The 18,536-nt window shown below is 29.6% G+C and overlaps 1 protein-coding gene across 8 annotated transcripts in view; it reads left to right on the top strand.

Annotated features, from left to right (window-relative positions):
• The first annotated feature begins 826 nt into the window (after positions 1-826).
• LOC148310089 (uncharacterized) overlaps positions 827-18,536 on the top strand; it is a 102,915-nt gene continuing 85,205 nt past the window's right edge. Inside the window, exons 1-2 of one of the 8 annotated variants that reach the window (XM_088259025.1) lie at positions 827-974; positions 3,586-3,873. In XM_088259025.1, coding sequence (XP_088115151.1) covers positions 3,822-3,873 — 52 coding nt within the window. In that variant the 5' untranslated portion in view covers positions 827-974; positions 3,586-3,821. Of the gene's footprint in view, positions 1,031-3,458; positions 3,874-18,536 lie in introns of all 8 variants that reach the window. The other 7 variants (XM_088259026.1, XM_088259021.1, XM_088259024.1 and 4 more) reach the window with 7 other exon arrangements.

Raw genomic sequence — 18,536 nt, 5'->3', positions numbered from 1 at the left:
ATATTTTTTACAACATTTTGAGTGTGTCCAAATACTTGTTCACAAAATCTGGATTATTATTAAGTAATAACAATGAAAATCGTATTTTCTGGCGTTTCTCATGTGTGTGATTGAAATCCAGGATTTGGACCTCACATACTAATATAAGAGTTTCTGCTTAGTAAAGAGCTTCTTTACATCTTACTAATAGATGTCTCTTGTGAAGTTCTAGTGATTCAAGAATAATGTTTCAAAATTGGTTCATATATATAGAACTTCCAAGAATTCAAGTTGTGCGGTTGCACTTCGTAGGACACAATAACAATATAAATACATACTACCTCGTCCTTAAACTAACTTAGGTGAACATCGTAAAAAAACTAACATATTATTTTTAAACCAGCCTAGAACGGTCGTAAGCCCCGTAAATGCCCAGACTTCCATTTTCTTCTTCATTTTTGTTGAGATGTTAAAAATATGTATACCATTAAAACACGTCAAAAAATAATATGAAAAATAACTCCTATAATTGGAGATAATTTTTTTGACACACAAGTAGTTGGTCACACACAGAACGTTATATTTGTATACATATTTAAAATAAATAAAAAAATATAGGCGGATGGGTTAAATGTAACGATTTGTACTGTTCTTCGAAAATAACGTTCACGATAAGAAGTGCTACTGCAACGCGGCGAAATGCACGCGGGATAAGGACGGTGAGGCCGGTACGGTAGGTGTGGGGGGCACTTTATACGTTGGAGAGAGAAAATATGCTTTTGCGGTCGGTTCTGGAAGCGGTAGAGCCGGGTGGGGGTTAATTCGGCTCGGCGTGGATAACGCCGTCAGTCCGATGGCGAACACGGCGCGGGAGAGTTGGCCGACCCGTGTCACAAGTCTGCCTCTAGATGTAGTGCCTGACAGGACGCGCGCGCGCATGACGAACCGCTGTCGGCTGTCCACGCTGCTCTCGCGGGTACTTTAAACCCACGCCGGTACTGACGCCATACGTCAAAACTTTCGGAAAAAATCAAACTTTCATTAAAAAAATGTAAATTTGTTTTTTTTTTATCAAAGCAAGCACGTGAATCATACTATATATATAAAAAAATAATCAAATAGTTTTTTTTCTTTTTAAGTTACAAAATTAAAATGCGAATAGGGGTGGGTTATTGTAATTAATAAAAGTGCAACGAATAAGAACTCCTCTTTTGAAACTGATAAATATAATGTCTAAACAATAATAATTTTAAAAAAATCTTTAAAAAATCAATTTACTGAAATATTGTATAAATGATTTCTTTTGCATCAGTACACTTACTAAATTGACTAAAATATCATAATAATATTATTTTAAAAAAAATACTGAATCATTGAATATGACATTTTATGTTTTATTTTATTTTTCTTTTTGTACTTTGATAAAGTTCAATTTAAAAAAATATTTGTATTTTTATGATTAATAAAATATTTCAATTTGTTTTTGAAATATGAAACAATTTGTGGCAGAGTAAGGGTCGGACAAGGAGCTTCTAATTTCGACACTAACCGCGGGAGCACACTCCAATCGAAATATAATAATCGAAAAATAACTTTCAACCGCTCAAAATATTTGCGATTAGTATCTTTATTCTATGACTTTTATAAATAAGCAGATAAAGCATTAAAAAAATACTTTTGAACTATAATAATATAAAATAATATGCAGGAATATGTTAGTTTCTACAACATTTTCAGTGTGTCTAAATATTTGTTCAAAATCTGGATTATCTCCAATTATAGGAGTATTTTTCATATTATTTTTCATTTAATAATACGAAAAATACTTCTATAATCGGAGATAATCCAGATTTGTGAACAAGTATTTTGACACACTCAAAATGTTGTAAATAAATTATCTAGTCAAATTATAAGCTTAAATAATAAAAATGAAAATGATATTTTCTGGCGTTTCTCATGTGTGTGTGTAATCCAGGATTCGGACCTAACATACTAATAAAAGAGTTTCTGCTCAATAAAAAGCTTATTTTCATCTCACCAATAGATGTCTCTAGTGAAATTCTAGTGATTAAAGAACAATGTTTAAAAATTGGTTCATATATATAGAACTTCAAGAATTTGAATAGTGTGGTTGTCAATAATGGGTAGAATTCGTGAACGTTACACGTGTGTAAAGTGATCACTTAAACCAGCATATGACGGACGCCAGCCCCGTAAATGCCCAGACTTCCATATTCTTTTTCATCTTTGATGAGATGTCGTAAATAATATGTTAGTTTTTTACGATGATCGCATAACTTAGTTTAAGGACGAGGTAGTATGTATGTATATTGTTATTGTGTCCTACGAAGTGCAACAAGGATGTTCGCCCAATGATTCTCTAATCACCCTGTTAACACGTTGCACATTGGATGTCGACATTGGGTACCGAGTATATTTATGTTGTGCGTCGCTACTACTTTATGCACTGCGATACTCAGCTCCGATCTCAGCTGATGAAGGACACTTATCCTATTGCCTAGGATGACATTTATTAGATTGGATAAATACAACGTAGGTGGACTATCGTGCTTAATACTCAATGTGGATGTGCTTTAGGTACAAGATTTGAGACGGAGACACACGGAATATAAAATTCATAAATATACTTTGTGGTACCATAAAACACTAAATTAAGTTTCATTAACGGTATTAAATTTTAATTTAATCAAAATTAACAAGTATTTAATTTAAAAACATTAATAGTATTTAAAAAAAATATTTTCGATTTGTTTTTTTTTAAATAATTTTCATTATCATTACCATTTTATAAAATAAAAAAAACATAGATTTAAAAAATGTTTGCTTAAATAAAATAGATGATACCTAACATGTATTAAAAATCGGCCATTATACAAAGAAAATTAACGAAGCATATATGGTATATTAATTTTCATATAAGATTTTTTTTTCGTTCACATTACAACTCAATATCAAGGACTATATTTCAGTTATTAAATTAAAAAAAACAGTGGCTCGCGTTATAGTATGGTTGTTTATTGAAGTGTGGTCATTGTTATCAAGTTATAACGTATATATTTTTACATTTAATTTGAGATAATTTTTGTGTAAATTTGCATCACAATATTCAAAATGTTGCCTTGATCTTGTACCGGAAGCGAAAAAGCCATTTTTTTCATTCATCGTGATAAATCTAAAAAATGCTTATGAGTCATTTTAAATTTTACTAATGAAAATATTAGAGATTTTTTGATATACAAGGACTAATTAAACCATATATTTTTTAAAATTTAATTAAATTATTTGGAAAATAATTGACCGCGCCCACCTTTTCATATCGTACATACTACTCTATTGATATCGATGAAAAATATTTTGAATACATATCTCTTATCATTCACAAAGTAAGTAACTATTAAATTACAACACATAATAAGTCATCTTGACATCTCAAAGGTTTATCCTAATTATTTAACTAGATTCCAAATTAACTACTGACGTCATCACTTCTCTGGTCTAAGCTATTAATTGTATAATTAAAAATGATTAAGTCGAGAGCTGAATGGATTACTTGCGTCTTTTAAACTAAGCGGTTTGAAATAACAGTGTTGACATAAAAAAAAACAAACGTGTCTGATACAAAACGTGTCCAATACCAACAAGAATGTAAAAAGTTTAAAATAAACTCTATTTAAGTATTTGCATGTTGGTGTAATGTAATGGAAAAGTGGTAAAAAATATAAGTGTTGCAATATCGAAACTATGTGGAAGGAGTCATAAAGTTCAAAAATAACTGAATCTGACTTGGTTATTCCTGAAAAGGAATATTCCATGAATCCACCATGGGGCGTTTCAGCATTTGGATATTTGGCCTGGCAGTTTTAATGCAATTCGGTAAGTTTATAATAGAATATTTTATTTATTTTTGCCTTATATTTTAACACATCAGGAAAGTTTATTTTTTTAACAAAACATTTAATAAAAAAAAAGTAGATAATATGATAGTATAATCATAAGTAAATCATTAAATATTTATGTTTAAAAAGTACATATTACTGATTAATTGAACCAGCTAATGGCAGGCCGCTATCTCTGTAAATATTTAAAATTATATAGTTATAATTTTAATTGCAGATTAATCTCCGTTAAGATGTAAATTATTAATTTTTTTTTAAATTTACGACAGTCATAAAATTGACTTAAAACTAATCAATGATTTAATTACATTATCGGGCTTTGGAATGTATTTTCAGTTATAAAACATCACTGTTGTATTTTTGGGTGTAAGTGTTTTACAACTTTTGTACACTTATATATAGTTTTGATAATTTCCTTAAATTTAAAGACAATTTTATTTTATAATTTATATATTATAAAATAATTTTTTACCCGGAATTATCAAACGATCACAAAATTGTATTCATAAAACTTGTTTATCGATGCAATTGAAAAATACAATATTTTAATATGCATACAAAGTATTTGTGCAAAACTATTTTAATCTCTAATATTATATGCTAAAATCAAAATAAATATAATTTTTAACGTTATATTCTTCACATGTAAAAAAAAAACATAAACACGGTTAACATAATGGTCTACATTACCTGTTTTCCGTCAGCGAGTCAACGGTTGAAAAATCAAATGCAGACATTTCCGAACCCCATTTCGTAAAGAAAATCAAATAAGAATCTATTGATTTATCCATTGGACTATTTCTATATGCTCTTCCAACATCTAAGTTTATTTTGCGGTTGTATAACTGGTTCAGTGTTTTTGCTTTTCTGGAGAACTACCATTTCCCGTTTTAGAGACAAGCATTTAAACTAATTGCATTACCTAAAAAATTAAATTATATTTGTCTCAATCTTATCACTTAAATGTGAATGTTCCCTAAAGTACAACATGAGAGAAACTAAATTATTCACATGAAAATTAATAAACCTAATTCAAAATGTATGCATCCTTCAAATAAAATTTAAATTTAAACTAAAATCAACATTTGATTTATTTTCAGACGATAAAGTTCAGTCGAATTACCCGAAAATCATATTTAATCATTTAAAAAAATTATTTTCATGATATTCGTCAATGTTAAATAACTATTCATAGAAAAGATATATCTATTTTTAAATAATTTTTAAAAAAAAATAAAACGTTTATTTGTTTTAAAATCACTGTAAATATTTTATTATAACTTAATTATAATGTTTACCGGTTTCGAAGCTAAACGTTTCTTTATCGAGACCGATTAATCGGTCCTCAAATATAAATTATATGAAATATCTTTTCATTAATTGATTCGGCAGTCACTTTGTGGTAAAATCTATCCATTTTTAATTAATGTTTTACTTAGTAAATATTAAACACGATTGATTGAAGTAAATATTTAAACACACAACTCTGTGTTTAAAAATGATGCGGAATGCATCGAAACACGTGTCACAGTAGATTTTAAGAAAAAGTGGTATTTACTAAGTAAAACATTAATTAAAAATGAAATATTTTTGACTATTTTAGTGCCTCAAATATAAAAATATGGAATATTTTTGACAATAACGAATATATTTAACTATTTTAAGTAGAAAATCAACAGTTAAGAGCAGACACAGTAATTAAAAATATAGGTTTGTCTAGAATTGAACGTACATTTTTCGATTACGCCGTCAATTAACAATTAATCGATTTTATAAATTTTTCATTTTTTTATTTAAACCAATTATCTTATTAGAGAACTACTTTTTAAAAAAAATATCCGTATGAATTTCAATTTTATAAATTAAAATACAAATATTTATTATATTTAAACATAAGAAATTTAAATGTCGTAAAAGAAGCGTTGAGATATATTAATTTGATGAAATTTAATAAAAATAAACGAAATAAAAGTGAATGCGAAAAATACTGAGAAAATGTCTGATGTAACGTTTTATGACAAAGCACAGTATCAAATTTCATTTCAACAAAATAAAAGTTTTGATTTATAAAATATCATAGGAAGTTAAACGGAAAAGAAAAAAAATATCAAGTATGTGCTTTTGAAGAATTTGACCAAAGTTTGTTCAAAACATGCCATATTTGGGAAACCGAAGGACTTACAAGTTTCACACTTTTATAGTTTTTTTCCTTTATGACAGCTGGCTTAGGAGTTTGCGGGTACTTTGGGGTTTAACAAAAGAAAAACTTGAAAGGAATCGAAACAGTATATATCCTTGTTGTACAACGCCATTAAAAGTATTATAAAATTACAACAAGATAATTATTTATTAGCAGACGCTTCTACATTTATTAACAAAATTTATTAAAAACTATAAAAATACAGTCTAATCTGTTTTCTATTGTATTTGTTTATTCTTTTTTCTACCTTTATCATTAAACATAGTTCATGATTTTTTTAAACTTTGGGCTTTCAAATGAAAAAAATACTAAAATATTAATATAATTACATTATTAATTACAGAATTTTCACGGACAACTGTTAAAACAAACCAAGTCTATGATATGTTTCAAAAAGTTTTTATTTTATTTTTATTAATATGTTCGAAGTGTGCCAAAATATCTGTTTTGCGCAGTTGACGCCATCATCCGATTTTCGATTATCGAACAGTATTATTTTTTCGGAAAACCTATCACTCAACTTCACTTCTGAGTCAATTTAAAGTTTTACTTTTCTCCTCTATTTTCAGCGCGTTCAAATTTGACAAGTACTGGAAATATATTACGATACGGAAGTAAATAGGTTCATCCTTTTACATTATAAAATTAAGAACGTTTTAATTTTTTTTCTCCTGGTAGGTTTTTTTATTAAAATCCGATGATCATAAATTTTAATGAGCACTGGAAAAATATTCTGATATGGAAATAAATAGGTACATCTATCTATATTTTAAAATCTAGAACTTATTTAAAATATATTAACTATCCAAAAATCATAAATTTGAACGTATCCATAAGACACTCTCGCTACATTAATCTACTTTTTACCGATTCTTATTTACGTGTAAAGTATAAATTTAACGAAAAACATTGCGCTTGACAAAAACTAGCGACTGTACATACAAATAAAATTTGTTTTTTGCACTGCAAAGTACTAAGATAAATTCCATGGTATTTTTCGCATTTTAATAAAACTTTATTTCGACTGTCTCGTTTTAATAATTTTTGAAGTCTCAAACCGATAAACTCTGATTTAGAGTCCACGACACAAACCACAGGACCAGAACCTGACTAACAAATGTATTAAGTATTCGGTTTACGTTATTCACGCACGCACTCATTTCATTCGAATTCACGAACACGTATTTACGAACCCCGATCACATCGGTAATCTAAGAATAAGTAAGTTCAAAGGGCCATCAGTGCATTCATACACATGTAATCGTTATCTCGTGTCGTGAAGACGGAGTACCAAAGTCACCGTCACTAATTTGGCGGAAGCTCCGGACCCCTCCCCCGACATACGAGGGTTGTCACGTTAGAGACGGGGATGATTTATGTTTCGCGGTGATTCATTTTTATCTCCTCGTCATGTTGAACGATCACGTTTTTTATCTGTAAATTTAACCAGATACCGGTTGAAAAGGACACCTCTCGCCTTGTCTTGCGATACTTTCCCAGCCTATAATGGCGGCAGGCGACAAAAACCAAAATGTTATCAATCAAAAATTGAAAAGTCAGTTCTTATAAATTTTACGTCGATGGCAAAGCGATGATAGATCAGTATTTTTTCCTCAAATTATTATTAATACTTTATTATTACATATAAGCAGAGGCGGACAGTGACTGAAACTGTCGTCAGTACATTTTACTTCGTAATAATAAAATTCTCTCTTGAGAAACATGAAATATAAACAACATATTGAGTGTGTCCAAATACTTGTACATAAATCTGGATTATCTTCAATTAGGAGTTATTTTGCCTTTGTTTTTTACGTCTCAACATAGATGAAGAAGAATATTGAAGTCTGGGTATATACAGGGATTACGACCGTTGGTTGCCAAGCCTATGATGATCGTAAACCCTGTGAATATCCAAAATTCTATATTCTTCTTCATATTTGGTGAGAGGTCAAAAAAGAAATTTAAATATATAAAATTACACCCGATTTATCATTTCAGATTGTCTTAGAAACTTCTTTGAAAACAGTTGCTTTCTGAAAATGTTTCTTCTTAGACAAAATTAATTTCAGTGACAAAATCTATCAAACGCACTCTTTCTTCTCTTTCATCGTGTGCTCTTAAAGCCAAATCATTTTTATCTCTACTCATTTTTAAATAACGATTAATTTTGAACAGCTTGTCACATTGATATGTCTTAGTATATGTACTGTCCGTCTTAGTTTCGCAGATATTTTCTACATTTATTAAATTCCTATCTATTCTGTATAGTTAATGTCACCATCCAAATGAATGGAAACATTTTCGTTTCATGAAAGTACAGAATTATATGTAAACTAAAATATGCACCGTAACTCGTATAGAATATAGTTTGGCAATAATTCTGGTTGAAACATTCTTTATACAAAAAAAATACTATATGTTATAACTGAATCTTAGATATTAGTTTATTAAATTTGTGAAAAAATAGATAGCGGGTAGGCCCCAGACAAGATGGTCTGATTATATTTAAAAAGCGGCCGACCTGCACTGGAAGAGAGTCGCGTCCAACAGGGAATTGTTGAAGTCCAAGAAAGAGGGTTGTTCAATACTGGACACAAAAGAAGGCTGAAGTAAGTGAGGAAAAATAATGCACAAATTCACACAATGAGAGACTAAGTTCGCAGAAAATTATATTTATTACTCTTACCTATTTTCTATCTCATTCTATGTTTATTTTTAGTTCAAAATGTATCGTTACAATTTAAGAAGATGTAGATTGCAAAGTTTTAATATAATTTATTAATACCTCTATGCATATCATTTCACGTCATGCAAAAAACGGTGAGTATATTTCTTCACTGATAACCAGCGACTGACCCTCGTAAGGTAGGTAAAATTTACATAATGGTAACCACCAAGGTGTTACAACTTATTAATGGATAAAACCTTCCGAGCTACGTTGGTTTCCAAGTAAATAGTATTTTTACACAGGGGCCATAAAAACGTAATTTTTATGAAAATAAATATTTTCTTGAAGGCGCGGATAGCTTTTCTTGAATCCTGTAATTCTTAATAAAATAATAAGTGCAATAAACATACGCAAAAAAAAAATATATTAAAATTCGAAACAAAACAAAACACACCATTCTTTCATTCTTTTGTTCTTCGTAACAGCGATTTTAAGTGTAATTAACTTATCAAATTTAACACACTTTTTTTTCTTTTTATAAAATGTACCATTAAATACGTTTGTTTCACTTGTTGAAATCAAAGCATAAACTGTTTTTTTTTGTTCAGAAATATATGGATATAAAGTCATATTTTTATTTTTTACATTTATTTCAAATCGTACGGTGATGTGTGCAATCCATAACATGAATTATTTAAAGAAATAAATGTATACCATATATATAAATATATATTTAAAGCATTTTTTACTCTCTGATATAGTAATAACATAATAATCTCCTTATCGGTAATCCTTCACTTTGTGTAATACCACTTAAAAGTTGTATTACACAAAATGAAAGATGAGTCATAAAGATAAATAATAGTCAATCGATCAATCAAATCATGTACTTACGTAGATACATTCTAGGTTTTAAAAAAAGGCAGTTTGAAAAATTATTTACCACTTCTTTTTTAAATTTTCACCTGAATAATCTTTAAGAAGATTTTTTCTTTTATGCTGAGTTCTTAAAAAAAATAACCAGTGATTACTTTAATATTTTATCAAAGTATGTAAATTACGAAATAACTCACGTATATCTCAGCCTCGGTATAGTTACAACGTTTAGCAGGTGGTTGTCTAAAACCAAAGGGCGATATTTCCTATTACTCGATTTTCCACTCCATAAACCTTGAAGTTGTGCCCTTCCAACAGCTTCTTTATTGGCCCCAGGATATGATCAGACTCATACTTCATGAAAAAATTCTAACTGGGAAAGTCTCGTTTCGGGCCGTATTTTCTCGTGAAATTGCTGTCGAATATCGGTTTCCATTTTATTTATCTTCCGAATGGTTGTTTCCCATAATTGATATTTCTAGATTATTCCGACAATATTGCGGCACGCGCAATAATCGTTTTAGAAACAGAATAAAAACGTTTTATAGGTATTTTTGGGAGCTGACTCAAGGTGGCAAATGGCGATACTTATTATTTTTATTTTTATTTTCAAATAAAGCTCTTTGGTTGGATTATTGCGAGTTTTACAATTTCTCTTTTTTTGTATAAAAATATTGCGTTTGTGGGTGAAGTTTTTATTACATTTAGATCATAGTTAAATTGTTATCTTTGTGTTACGTGAACTTTTTTTCTGTGAAATCAAAGGTTGAAAATAGATTTTTACACTCAATTGTATATGAGGCGCTACATCTGAATAATGGTCAACTGAATCGAGAATTGTTAAATAAATGGGAATCAAATCTTTTTGTATGTAAAATTATTATTTATATTCAATACAAAGTTTTATTATACAATGATTAAGACTTTCTACGAATAATATTTTTTTCCCTTATTTATTGATCTGTAGTTTAAAGTGGCAATTTACAAGTAAGAGCTAACCCCTTTATTAGCAGTGAAATGATCTTTTGTCCTTCTATGCAGTTAATTTAAAAATAATTATTGTGCAAGGCCTCATTTTGATCATAATCTTGTTAACTAATACAACCACATATATATATATATATATATATATATATATATATATATATATATATATATATATATATATATATATATATATATATATATATATATATATATATATATATATATATATATATATATATATATATATATAAACTCATCACAATACGGATGGTAGCAGTGTGCAAACTCTATCCTGTTAATTTCCCTAATGACTACAAGTTTGTGTTTTTAAAGAGCAGTTTTGTGTTTGTGAGCTTCTCGTATAAAAGTGGAGCTAATGTAAATAGTTTGCATTCACAAAACCCAGTGGTCATTCGACAAAATGGCTGCTTCCGTGATTCCTCGCCTCACAAAGCATCTGGAACATCCTCTTGTATGAAATGCAAATCACTAGCCGAGCGCTGATATAAACGAATAATGAATATATTTTCCCGAAAAGAGTATCAACGCTGTTCTTATTCGGAAGAAATGTTATACTTGTTTTATAGCTGGGAAAAAATGAATAATTTAGTCATTAAATCCTCTCATATTTTAATAAGGGATGTTTATGTATACTTAAATAAAAATATAACACACTGTATATTATGCCACGAAGCTTTTTTCACTTATAAATATTTTACGTAACATTATACGATAAAAATAATAAAATAAAGCCTTAAAATAATTAAAAATTAAACCATAATTTTATTAAAATCTTTAAAATTTTACATTAATTACAATACACAAATCATTAAGAGCAGAATTCACGAAGTCTTAATATATTTCGATGCTTGAACTGTTAAATAAGTTATTATTAAATTTATATAAATAAACTTGTTTTTTAGATAAAAAAATCTTTTCACAATTGTAGTGTATGTTCTGTTAGAAACTGCAGGGAAAGCAGAGAGGATAGAATGCCTTTATCGATTATACTGACATACATTGCTAGCTTCCTTTACATATATATAGTACCTTATCATACATATAGTAGCCCTCCGCTTACGTCAACTTCTGACGCAACCAGACTTTATCTTTTAATTATTTCTTCCATTTAATATTTATTTTCATTCTTACTTTGAACGCACAAATCTTTCAAAATTTCAGTTAAAATTTTGAAATACAAATTATAATGATTAATTAACAAATAACACCATCTCATGACTGACGTCAATGGGTCATGCTGTCTCTGTTGCTGAAATAAACCTTATTTGAAGATAAAAAACGTCATGAATATGTATCGTACGTAAGTATTGTTTTTCCTCGTATTGTATTTCTCTGAAAGCATATTTATGACCTTACATTTAAACTGTAAAATGCGGGAAAACCAAACATTTCCATACAACCACCCAACATACCGTTTTCATGCATTCGTAAATAAATAAAGGATCCGCGGTTAAGTTGAACGTTTCCTTTTACTACAAAGGGTAGAGAAAATATTCATCGTACTATCACTATGGAGACAGACACGTGACTGGGTTACTTATAAACTGCACTGTTCATTGGCGTGCTAAAAAAAAAACGCAGAAATTTATATTTGACATTAAACCATTCAATAATTTTGATGTAATAAATTAAATATTTGGAGCACATTTACCTACTTATATCTGAGAAGGGGATTCAAAATTCACCTTTTATAATATATCACTTAAAAACTTGAAATTGATTCTATCAATTGAATTCATATTTTTGTTCATATTTCATTAGTTATACTAGTTATCATAAATTTATTATTTTTATACATGTTCCCGCGTTTTTCGGTTGTCCATCGATTCTTGATACAATGTTACCGGACGTTATTTATGCTTGTCCGAGATATTTTATTTATTTACCTCTAACTACTGCGCGCCACAACTGTTGCGGAAACAAAAGAGCAGTTATGAACTATGTTCTTCCGATCATTCACACTATGATTTCCACATTCAATTTATGAACATGCCACTGATCGCACGTCGTTTGTCGCAAGCTGCATCTTATTATTACATACAATACTACTAAAAATAAAACTGGGTCTTTCAAATACGGAACATGTGTAATTTTTAAAAAAATTAAATGAAGAAAATTAATATATATAATTAATACATACTAAACATTTTTTCAAAACGGTAAAAATAACCCATTTTTTAAAGTGAACTCATTTTTTATTATTTTCTTTTACACATTTTACTCTTAAAATTGAGTACATTGCATTTATAACGTATTATTATTAGTTCTTTGTGTTGTGTTGTGTTTGACTGCTTAATTAAGAAAAAAAATACATTGAAAAACATAAATAAAATAATGTGGTTTATTATTTGCACAATAATACGACGGCTTTACTTTCCCCCCCTTCAGACTCAGCCGATATACGACGTTTTTCTCAAATATTTTTTAAAATAAAAAAAATATCTCTTATTATCATTTTCATATCATAATCCACATATGTATAAGCGCCCTTGTGGTAGTTTTGTTTTTACGAAAATGGCGCTCTATGAATTATCCAAAATTATTATTAGTATTATTTATATATTCCTGTTGCCACCTTTTTTGTGTGTCCAATGAAATTTCTCGCAAATATACATAGATTAGGTAACTTAATTTTAGATAAATATATTATTTTGCATATAAAATGACACATCGCCCAGTAGTACCGAAAAACATATTTTAAAAAAAATTTGATGTCCTCAGGCATACAGTAATTATGAACACTTTTTTAAATATTTTCCCTAAAACAACAATAAACAAATTTAGATTTACCGTTTTATGTACTTATTAACTTTATAATCATTATTTTTGTTTTATAAAAAATTAAATTTCCGATTTTTAACCTCCCTTAAAATTCACAAATTGTTGATAAGGATAATTAATGTACTGTACATATTATCTATCCATTTATGTGTTAACATAATAGTATGAAATATTGGATATTTTACATTTTAAATCTGATAATTCAGTACCTGCCTATGTTTTTTTTACTAAGGGTTGAGGCTTTCTTGTCTTCATTTCATGAATTCAATGTATTCGTAATGCTTATTGTAGTGTGTGTATTGTAAATATCTGGTTTGGCACCACATCGCAATAGTTTATATTTACAAAGGTCTGTGTAGTATACAGTATGTACTGAGGTTTTGTCTTACCTCCCCCTACATCTTGAGAGATGTATTATTTATAAAGTGGAGTATTTTCATCGAATTAAACTAACGAATTTACGGTAACGAGATAGGCAGAGAGAATAGAACGTCACACCAACCCGCCTTTGCAATAAGTTTTCACCTCTTCCACATTTATGCATCTCAAGTATTTGAAAAACTTGATCATGTGAAGTTTTCCTCGGTCTTTCTATTTATAATACTCGCATAAAAATTTAGAACAAGTAATTTTCACTGGTTGCTTTAATTATTACCTACTCAATGTAAACACATTTAATTTATTACAGTAACGTGTAAACTTCAACATTCTTTAAAAAATTGTCTTGAATACTATTAATAACGTTTTTTTTTATTAAATTATAACTTCGTCAATATAACTATTTCTTAAAATCTATTATGACACGTGTTTGCACTAATTTTAGATCATTTTGAACAACCGTTTTTGAAAATGATGAGGAATGTATCGAAACACGTGCTACAATGGATTTTAAGAAATAGTGACATTTCCAAGTAAAACTTAGATTGAAAATGGATAGTTATTACCAAAAAGAGACTGCCGAATCAATTAATGTAAATAATTTGTTTGGAATCAATTAGTCCCACTTTTTTGGTTTTAAAATATTAAGTGTATAGGCTTTTAACACTTTCTTTCACATTCATAAAATATAAAAAATTATATATCCAAAAAAAAAAATAAAAGGCTTTTTACTAAGGACTCTCAATATAAAACTCATTTTAAAGTCTACAACTTTTTTTAAACAGTAAAAAACAAGTAAAACGTACGCCAATGAACAAAAAGGATAGGTTTATCCTAGGATAATAGTAGCGGTTCCTATACCTTTCAGTTCATATGTTCAGTGTTTCCATTTATGTGTCTGAAATGGAGTGACATATATGTATGTACATAAAATAGGAAATATCGTTTTGAGAACAATTTCGTTTCTCAGATATCAGATAAAAGCCTCAATACGTGTCGGTCATATAGAAGGAAATTGGGACAATCTATTGCTTTTTCAGTAACTCTTTATCACAATGGAGTCCTCCTTCGGTTCTATTGAATTTCAGGCTCCCGAATTCAGCCATTGAAACATGTAAAATATGAATCGACTTTAAAAACTTATGAGGTATTTTTTAGGTGTTTTGTCGGTTTGGAGATCAAATTTACCAATTGAATTTTACGGGGTGAGAAAATTATATAGTTTTCCATCCCATAGTGTTAACCTCTTCAAACGCGTATCTGCACTCCTGTGGTAAACAGGGCAGTGCATCATATAAACGCAGTGTTATCTTAATCATTAACACATGAAGAAAAAGCGATCAGCCTTCCGCTTCAGGTATAAGTCCAGGGTAATATTGAATAATTATTACAGTGAAAATCTTTTGAATACTATTGAAAAAAATAAAAATAATAATATTAGTTTCTGCTTAATAAGCTTCTTTACATCTCACCAATAGATGTCTGTAGTGAAGTTCTAGTGATTCAAGAACAAGGTTTCTAAATTGGTTCATATATATAGAACTTCCGAGAATTAGAGTAGTGTGGTTGTCAATAATGGGTAGAATTGGTGTGTAAAGTGATCACTTAAACCAGCCTATGACGGTCGTCAGCCCCGTAAATGCCCAGACTTCCATATTCTTCTTCATCTTTGGTGAGATGTCAAAAAATAATATAATAATAATGAGTTTGTATTAACCTCACTTGCAAAAAAAAATCTGAAAAAATACTTAAAAAATAATTATTGATCACGTATTTAGTATATTACAAAATAAGTCTTATTGATAAACTAACTGGTGATTGTTTTTTTTCAATTTGTTTAAAAAAAATGAGTTACTTCTTCAAGGTGCATCAAAATTTGCTAAAATGGAGATTTTCCACATCCAATCTAAGCATGTAATTTTGCAATGTCAGACATGGTTTTTTAAATCTTTTTTAAATATTTATTTACACTTAGGTATACTGTAATACTATTAATTTCGATGTATATTGTATCTGCAGGACTTTAACTTTACCTCTATTTCAAACAAAACAGCACTTAAACATGGTGTCCGATAAATGAATAAATGAATTGAACGAAATATTTAAAAAAACTTATCTTAGAAAATGATAATGAAATGATTTATTTTAAATATTATGGTTGTTTTAATTTGAGATGATATATCTTTGGTTTTTATAAGAAAAAAGGTAAAACTCCGACCACCCTCCTGCGTAACGTTTAGTATTCTGCCCATTTTGAGCGTTCATATTGCACTTATTTTTGAGAATTGTGCTTTGCCAATAAAATAAAAATATGCAATGTACGTAAATTCCTTATAAAGCGTTTAGTTAATATGGCTGATAGTTGCACTATCAGTTGAGAAATCTGTGAAGCATACATTGCTCACTTTAAATGATCCCAAGTTGAGACACCTTCAATATAGTTATATCCATAATCCCGAGTTTGATAAATGATTAATAATAAACCGTTAATTTAACAATTACAGTTTTACAATTTTACAACACAACCGTTAATTTTTTCGTCCACCTCCGTAATGTAATGGTCAGCACGCTCCGCTACCGTTCTGGAGGTCCCGGGTTCAATTCCCAGGGGGGTCAAATAAATATAAGTGATTTTTTCTCTGTAATATTTATTCAATATTATCCTGGACTGGTACCTGAAGCGGAGGGCCGATCACCGTTCCTTAATATGTAAACAATCAAGATAACTCTGCGTTTATATGACGCAGTGCCCTATGCACCATTGGGGTGCGGATAGGGGGTTTATTATTTTATTTATTAATTTTAACCGTCTAGATTTTGTGATGTTCAATTTATATTTCATACCTTCTTTCATAATCCTATCTTTCTTAACTGCTAAATAACCCATACCGGTGTCGCGGATAAATCCTCAAAAAATACCTTCGCAATGTGAAACAAGAAAAAAATGTGATTAAAATTATCGTAACATTTTTGTACAAGATTTTCTTACGCTTAAAAAAGGGAAAAGCTTTTAATTACAGCCATAAATTCAAAACTAAAATCTATGCAAATATTATCTCAACTTCATAAATTTACTCACGTTTATTTTAATTTTATAAGGTGAAATAGGAGTTAAAAATATATCTACTATACTACTTTCTTAAATAAACTTTTTTGGGAAGTAAAGTTTGAATATAAGTTCATAACTTGAACTAAGAATAAAGTGATTCTAGCAAAGTTTATAATGTTTGAGTTTGTAATTTAACAAATTTGGAAAAAAAACATTATGAATATTTTAAAATGTTTTATAAAAATAACTGCTTGATGAATTTGTAAATGCTTCTTCTTATGTGTGTTCAAATATTTTTTTTTAATTAGTAATTTTTTTTAATGAAAAAGAGAAACATTTATTATTTACACAAATATTTCAATTTCATACTTTTGTACGTGGCTCATTATTAGAAATAGGTATTAAATTGTAGAAGAGCTGGTTCGAACCGAAAAACTCTGACTTGAGTCCGCAACACTAACCACGGGACCACAACACGACACAGTTTTGTTAACCTAAACAAGTATTTCGTTTAATAAGAAACGTCCCATATTTACCTTAAAAGTTAAATCTGTAGTACATGTATACTTTTTTTTCCTTAAGTTTAAAATCGATTCATAAAATCGTATATTTTAAGTGGAGTATACGTTTTGTTATTCATCAATGAAACATAAACAGTGACACAAAAATAATGTTAAAGAATAATCGAAATGAGGAGATTGGTGACATTGGATAAGTTTGGCAGAGGGGGAAAGTGCTGGACAGGTGCTAAAAACAAAATCCGGATAACGAAGTATCCTCTCCCTCTCTTCCTCGCCAGGCTACCAAATAGTCGTTCTATGCTATCCTCATTGCCACGGACAACGTTTCTAAAGAACTGAAGAATCAGTCGTATTCAGACATTGGCCAGAGTCAAGCCATTCAAGTGTAGTTCCTAGTGACGGGACTCGTTGGTGCATCTAGGTGTCCATGGAATTCGAAGTGTGCGCCTCCTACACCATATTTCGAAAGCGTCAATTTTTCTCCTAACTGCTGCTTTTACGGTCCACGTTTGAGCAGCATAGATGAAAATGGAGTTAACCAAACTCCTGACAAGCTTTATATTGGTATCGTTTCTCACACCCGGTCTTTCCAAATTTTGTCTAGCTTAGAAATGGCACTTTCGGCGAAAACGATACGACATCTGATCTCTCCTTCGCATACAAACACTTCGAACCGTAATCTGCACCCGATGGTGTATAGGGCACTGCACCATATAAACACAGTGCTATCTTGATCGTTAACACATGAAGGAGAGGTGATCAGCCCTCCGCTTCAGGTGCCAGTCCAGGGTAATAATAAATAAATATTAGAGTGAAAATATCACTTTTATTTAATTGACCTCCCCCTGGGAATCGAACCCGGGACCTCTAGTGCGGTAACCGAGCGTGCTGACCATTACACTACGGAGGCGGACGGAGGCGGAACTCGGGAAGAACAAACATATATGTTAAAATGCCATTTTACGTCTTATAATAGTCTTGAACAAAGATTATTGAATATTAAATACATCAAAGTTCGTTGTATCTCTCTATCCCACCAAGGAGTGATGCATCAATGGATAGTGACAAGTGTCATTTGAAATTCACTAAAATAAAGAAAAACGATAATTTAAAAACTTTTAGCGTTATAAGCGACATGACAGGTGACGACCGACAG

The sequence above is a fragment of the Brachycentrus maculatus genome, unplaced genomic scaffold (genome assembly GCF_059751285.1).
Source record: "Brachycentrus maculatus isolate JH-2025_06_01 unplaced genomic scaffold, ASM5975128v1 h1tg000107l, whole genome shotgun sequence".
In the NCBI taxonomy this organism is placed as follows: Eukaryota; Metazoa; Arthropoda; class Insecta; order Trichoptera; family Brachycentridae; genus Brachycentrus; species Brachycentrus maculatus.
Note: the sequence above shows the minus strand (reverse complement) of the source record. Positions and strands in the feature narration are given on the sequence as shown.